At 44.1% G+C, this 7,457-nt stretch overlaps 1 protein-coding gene across 1 annotated transcript; it reads left to right on the forward strand.

Moving 5' to 3' along the window:
* The first annotated feature begins 1,513 nt into the window (after window positions 1-1,513).
* Window positions 1,514-6,841, forward strand: LOC129752896 (uncharacterized). Its single transcript, XM_055748684.1, has one exon. It carries the CDS (start codon window positions 1,514-1,516, stop codon window positions 6,839-6,841), a length of 5,328 nt encoding a protein of 1,775 aa, XP_055604659.1.
* Window positions 6,842-7,457: the final 616 nt, after the last annotated feature.

Genomic DNA, 7,457 nt, shown 5'->3' on the forward strand with positions numbered 1-7,457 from the left:
GAACATCGCAGGTAAAAGGTTTTTGGACGCCCAACATTATGGTCCTTCGAACCGGATGAGGGCCAATTAAACGTAAAATCCGGATTCGCCATTGCCTTGGAAAAGTGTCCGTGAGGCCATTGTTCCCGGGTAGAAAATCCGCCATTTCGGAAGCCCGGCTGGAACAATCAACCTTTTGTGCTTCATCGATGGGCTTGGCTTGGGTAGCGCCATCGTGATTGCACATATTGTTGCCCTGGAATTTGGTGTTGCTGGTTGGCCATTGGAAATACGAGATAGGACATCGGTGCATGTTCGGTGTCGATATGTTTCCCACGATTCCGAAGAGGTCAGACCACTTGGCGATTGGAACATCGCCAACCTGGACGGTATACTGGTAGAAGCACGGCGATTGGAACATCGCAGCCCCCTCCCCCACCACTTGGCCCGAATCCCACTTTTGGAACTGGTTGCAACTGGGAGAACTTGCGTGCACAGATAATCGGATCGTGTAAGTGAATTGAAAAATATCGCTTTATGGTTTTTTAAAAAATACAGAATTTAGTAAGATTTTAATCCTCTTCCAACATTATTAATTACCGCATCCCTTTCGTCATTGGCTGGAGGCCTTTGACTCTGTTTTAAAAGTTGTGTCTGTTGGAATTGGGGACATTTGTGTCCTAGTTGGTCGGACTTGGTTCGCTGGATGTTCAGAAGGTCTGAACGAACCTTTTATTGTCACCACTATCCTGATTGTAGTTGTTTGTGCATTTGGTAGCACCTACAAGGTTCCACACTTCTGCCACTTAAATGGTTTATGATTGGTAAGTTTTTTAGATTTATGAATTGGAGTTACTTAATTACGAGAAGAAAAGGTTTGATTGTTGTTGAAGCTAATCAAATATACGGTCCTTGATTGATAGTGGACCGGGTTTAAATAAAGGTTATTAGAAGTGGTGAATAACTTTATTTGGGAAATCATAATTGATTGGAGTATCGCAATTTAAATAATCGGTTTATTGAATGACATTATTATTGCCTGTGGATATTTGAGTCGTATTGTGAACTGCTACACTTTATTGAGTTGAATTTCAACTGCTTTTGAATGGTTTTGAGTCAGAAGTTGACTGTGACGGTACGCATTTAATCTAAAATCGATGTGTGATCTAAATCTGATTAGGCAGAAAAGGTCTCGAGTCAGAGGTCATTGATGGTGACACTTTTGAGTCAGTATTGATTGCCTTGCGTTTGAATTGTGCCAATTTAATATCGTCAGTGAGTGTTTCATTCAGAAGCAGCTTTAAACGCCAGTATTGGGTCTGATTTCCGTGATTAGAACCTGATTCGATTCTGAGGTGAATCGGGTAGTCACAAATTGAATCGAATTTGAAGTAGAATCGGATTGCTTCGGAATTTTAATTGTACTCATTCAGAATTTGAATTGTGTGAATCGATTCAGAGGTTGAATCGGATTGAGTCAGAATCAAAATTTGAGCTGAATTTTAATTGGATTGTTTAATTTGCAATAGAAATCATGCCTAGCACAAAGAAACCATCAGTTTCGACCGTGGCTCCTAGCCTGAAGGTTTTGAACATGCGATTTAAACAGATTCAGTCCTCGTTTAGTGACATTTGGCGTTTTGTTGAAACATTTCAAGAAGATTCCTCGTCGATTCAAATTGAGATTCGTCTGGAGGAAATTGATAACCTGTGGGAGAAACTGAATGATACTTTGATTGAAATTCAATCTCATGATGATTTTGACTTAGACGAAACTTATTTCGAGCGTGAAAGGGTCACGTTTAGCGAAAAATATTACCATTCAAAGGCCTTTCTTATGGAAAAACTTAAGGAACGGACTCAATTACCGGATTTGAGTAGTACAGCTAGGGTGAATGACTCGTTAATGCAACCAACTCTTGATCACGTTCGACTTCCTCAGATCAAACTTCAAACGTTCAATGGGAATATTGAAGAATGGTTAAGTTTTCGGGATTTATACATGTCGCTCATTCATTGGAAGACTGATTTACCGGAAGTGGAAAAGTTTCACTATCTTAAAGGTTGTTTACAAGGTGAACCAAAAGCTCAAATTGACCCTATCAAGATCACGAAGACCAACTATCAAATCGCCTGGGATTTGTTGTTGAAGAGATACAACAACAGTAAGCTGCTACGGAAAAGACAAGTTCAAGGTTTGTTTCAGCTCCCTTCTTTGGCAAAGGAATCCGTCAGTGAGCTGCAAGTTCTCTTGGAAGGTTTCGAGAGAATTGTGCAGACGTTAGATCAGATTATACAACCTGAAGAATACAAGGATCTTCTTCTGGTCCACCTTCTCTCCTCGCGTCTCGATCCTGCGACACGCAGAGGATGGGAAGAAAGTTCTGCCGCCAAGGACCAAGATGTTGTACAAGATTTGACGGAATTTCTTCGCAGGCGTGTGCGAGTCTTAGAATCATTGCCAGTCAAGGTTGTAGAACCCAAGATAGCGCAGCCACAGTCAGTCTCAAGGTTCAAACAATCTACTAGGGGGAGCTTTAGCTCATTTCAGTCGTCTGATAGAGCGTGTGTTGCTTGTCAAGCAGATCATCCGTTATTTCAATGCCAGGCTTTTCAGCGCATGAAAATTGAAGATAGAGAAGGGTTGTTACGGAGTCATTCACTCTGCAGGAATTGCTTCAGCAAGAGTCATAGGGCTAAAGAGTGTAAATCAAGGTATTCTTGTCGCCATTGTAAGGGTCGTCACCACAGTTTGGTTTGTTTTAAGCCGGGCAAGGAGGAATCTAGAGGTTCTAGATACCGAAAGGGTACAGAGGAATTGAAGACTCAAGAGCAACATTTGGTATCCGCTCCTATAGTGACGAACCTGGCAGCTACAGATCTTCTGTCCTCTAATGCTGCGCCCCAACGCTCGTCGCAGGTTCTCTTGGCCACAGCAGTAGTTATTTTAGAAGATGATTATGGTAATCAATATCCAGCAAGAGCTCTTCTAGATTCTGGCTCGGAGAGCAATCTGCTTACGGAGCGAATGAGCCAACGGTTGAAAACAACAAGAGAAAGGGTAGAAATCTGCGTAATAGGAATAGGTCAGGCAGCAACGAAGGTCAAGCAGAGAATTCATGCCACGGTTCGATCACGAGTTTCAGAGTTTTCGCGAGTTATGAGCTTTCTTGTCCTACCCAAGGTGACGGTTAATCTACCCACAACAACGGTACAAACAAAAGGCTGGAGATTTCCAGACGGTATTCAGTTGGCGGACCCTTCATTTTCGGTGTCTAGTGAGGTGGACATTGTTTTAGGAATCGAATCATTCTTCGATTTCTTCCATACTGGAGAAAAGATCGATTTGGGCGATCAACTTCCTTCTCTGAATCATTCAGTGTTTGGTTGGGTAGTCTACGGAGGTTTGCCGATCCCACGGCAAGCCATTCAAGTAATCTCGAATGCTTCGATTACTGAAGATCCTCTGGAAGCCACGATGGCTCGATTTTGGTCCTGTGAGGAGGTCGAGTCAACCAATTTCCTTTCACCAGAGGAAGCCAGATGCGAGAGCTTATTCTCGAAAACTGTGAAACGCGAGTCCGACGGAAGATACACAGTTTCTCTACCTCGAAACGATAGTATCATTGAACGATTGGGTGAATCGCAGGAGATCGCTATGCGGCGATTTCTGGCAATGGAACGGAGACTTTCTAGGGACGAAAACCTTAGGAAGCAATACGAGGAGTTCATGGAGGAATACGTTCGTTTGGGTCACATGCAAAAGATAGTTGAGTTGGAAGATGAGTCATGTCAGAAATCAGTTGTCAAGCGTTGTTTTTTGCCACACCATCCAGTTGTTAAAGAGGCCAGTACTACCACTAAGGTCAGGGTCGTTTTTGACGCCTCTTGTAAAACTTCAACTGGAGTATCGTTAAACGATGGACTCTTGAATGGCCCTGTTATTCAGGATGACTTACGCTCGATTATCCTCCGTTGTCGAACCAAACAGGTTATGGTTGTTGCCGATATTGAGAAAATGTTCAGGCAAATTAATATCGCTGAAGATGATCGTCCTTTCCAATCCATTTTGTGGCGATCATCTCCCAAGGAAAAAATATCGATCTATGAACTGCGAACAGTTACCTACGGAACCAAACCAGCTCCATTTTTAGCCACTAGAACGCTGCAACAGTTAGCGACGGATGGGAAAGAGGATTTTCCACTTGCAGCAAGAGTTGTTTTGAATGACACCTACATGGATGATGTCATCACAGGGTCGAATACCGTTGAAGAAGCGAGTGAGCTGCAGGTTCAGTTTGATGCGTTGATGAGTTCTGGTGGGTTTCGTTTGAGAAAATACGCCTCAAACAGCCCTGATGTGTTGAAGAAAGTTTCTGAAGACAATTTGGCCATCAAATGTCCGGAAGGTATAAATCTGGATCCTGATCCATCGGTCAAGACTTTAGGTTTGACATGGATGCCCACATCAGATGTTTTCAGCTTTCAATTCAGTATTCCGGCCATTGAATCGATTGAACCATTAACTAAAAGGCGAATACTGTCCGTTATTGCTATGCTTTTCGATCCCCTGGGGCTCATTGGAGCCGTAATTGCTACTGCTAAGATTTTTATGCAGAAAATTTGGATGTTAAGGGATGCTAAAGATCAACGACTGGACTGGGATGAACCAGTACCGTTGATGATTGATGAAGCTTGGAGAAAATACCACCAGCAACTCAGTTCGCTCAATGAGATCCGAATAGACCGATGCGTTATCATTGTCAACCCTGTTCTGCTGGAGATTCACTGTTTTTCTGATGCCTCAGAAAAGGCGTACGGGGCTTGTGTGTACATCCGCAGCCAGAACTCCCAAGGTCAACTGAAAACAACCCTCCTTACATCGAAGTCACGCGTAGCGCCGTTGAAGTCGCAAAGTATTCCTAGGTTAGAGTTGTGTGGAGCATTGCTTGGGGCGCAGCTGGTAGCCACTGTGAAAAAGGCCCTCAAAGGCGAAGTCTCGACATTCTTTTGGACCGACTCTACATGTGTTCTACGTTGGCTTTCTTCTACACCGTCAACCTGGACTACTTTCGTGGCCAACAGGGTGAGCAAAATTCAAACCATGACCGAAGGGTGTCAATGGAACCATGTAGCAGGAAAGCAGAACCCTGCGGACTTGATCTCTCGTGGTATTCTACCCGAGGAGATTCTAGACAACCAGTTTTGGTGGAATGGTCCACATTGGTTAGCGGAAAGCATGGAGAGCTGGCCTATCGCCTCGGTCAGCACGTTTGAAGAAGAAGGCGAAGACGAAAGGAGGCACAAAAAGGTAGCTGCAACCACCTCTGTTAGTCGTGAGTTCAACAATTGGTATATTTCCCACTTTTCCGACTATACGAAACTTATCCGTTCCACTGCTATTTGGATTCGCTTGATTCGAGTTCTTAGAAGGTCAAAAGAAGGTCCTATTTCTGGGTTTCTTAAAGCGGCAGAGTTGTCAGAGGCAGAAATGGTTATGGTACGCCTAGTTCAGCGAGAATGCTTCCAGGATGAGCTAAGGTCATGCTCAAGGGGCGAGGCTGTTCCCAGAAAATCACCATTGCGTTTGTTCAACCCTTTTATTCAGAATGGCATCATTAAGGTCGGCGGAAGGCTGATGCATTCTCAGGAATCCGAAGATTTTAAACACCCCATGGTTCTACCCGCGAATCATAATTTCACCAAGCTACTTTTCGAATCATACCACAAAAAATTGCTGCACGCTGGACCTCAGCTAACACTTTGCGCTGTCAGACAGCGGTTTTGGCCCCTGGGAGGAAGGAGCGTAATCAGAAACGTAATTCATAAATGCATAAAATGCTTCAGAGTTCGTCCTAAGCCTATAGAGCAATTCATGGAAGAATTACCTGCAGAACGAGTTAGAGAATCACGCCCATTTACTAAAACCGGGGTTGATTATTTTGGTCCGGTTTATTTACGCCCTGCGCCTCGTAAGCCTGCGGTAAAAGCTTATGTAGCGGTATTTATTTGTTTCGCGACGAAGGCAGTGCACCTAGAATTGGTAACTGACCTTACTACAGATAGGTTTCTACAGGCACTTAGAAGGTTCATTGGACGTTGGGGAAAGGTTTCAGATATTTACTCTGATAATGGAACCAACTTTATTGGTGCTAGAAACTATCTGCATGATTTGATGAAGCTACTGAGATCCAAGGAACATCATGAACTAATTTCTAAATACTGTGCCAACGATGGAATCCAGTGGCATTTAAATCCTCCTCGAGCGCCTCATTTTGGTGGCCTATGGGAGGCGGCAGTAAAATCTGCAAAACACCACATAATAAGGGTCATTGGTGACCATCCCCTGTCCTTTGAGGACATGCAAACGTTGTTGGTTCAGGTGGAGGCTTGTCTTAATTCGAGGCCTATTACACAGCAATCAGATGATCCGAATGATTTGGAACCCCTTACACCGGCACACTTCTGGTTGGGATCTTCCTTGCAGGCGCTTCCAGAACGTGAATTGTCGAACATACCTGTTAATAGGCTCGATAAGACACAGCTGATCCAACAAAAAGTCCAACAAATTTGGAATCGGTGGCGGAAAGAATATCTTTCGCAGCTACAAGCTAGAACGAAAAGGTGGAATAAAAATGTCAACATCGAGATCGGCAGATTGGTAGTCATCTGCGATGACAATGTTCCTCCGATACATTGGAAGATGGGTCGCATTTCAGAAGTACACCCTGGTCAAGATGGCATTGTACGAGTTGTAACACTTAAGACAAGCAATGGGTACAAAACTCGTGCGGTGGAAAGAATTTGTTTTTTGCCAATTGAACCTGAGTCAGATATGAAATATGATACTGTGCAAGCATAAACCACCCATCCTTACTCCCATTCCCCATCCCACTTATCATCACCACGGAAGAGTTTTTTCTCTATTTTGCAGAAATCGTGCTATTTCTGGGCGGGCCAGGATGTCTGCGAGTAAGCAACCCTAGATACGCCAATGTATAACTGCAAATTCGTCATCCCCTCTGTTTGGTCTGTTGGCTGCTGTGCTGCTACCGATGCTAGCCACTATACGCATTGAAGAGAGTGGAGATCAGACGTCGCAGTCGACCGCCGACGCCGACCGGTGGGTTGGTGAGAGCGAATGAGTATAAGCACGAAAGCCGATCAACTATGTCGCGCCGATGAGAAAACATCGCACATCGGTCTGGCGTCGTCTTCAGTGGGAGTGATCGTCAGTTGCAACCAGATACCCGTGCGCGCTTGTTGAGGTTTTCCTCACGCGAAATTAAAACTTCCCCTTTTTTGTTAGCAGTTAAGTTATTGTTAAGTGTTAAATTTCTGTAATATATGTTGAATGTAAAGTGTATTACTTCGTGTGTGATGTGTGCCTATGATGACCCCAAATCCAACCAAGCTGCACCATTTTGAGACGCCACCGGAATCAGCCGCCTACTGCAGACAATAGCCGGGTAAAGCCT

Source organism: Uranotaenia lowii, chromosome 3 (genome assembly GCF_029784155.1).
Source record: "Uranotaenia lowii strain MFRU-FL chromosome 3, ASM2978415v1, whole genome shotgun sequence".
Classification (NCBI taxonomy): Eukaryota; Metazoa; Arthropoda; class Insecta; order Diptera; family Culicidae; genus Uranotaenia; species Uranotaenia lowii.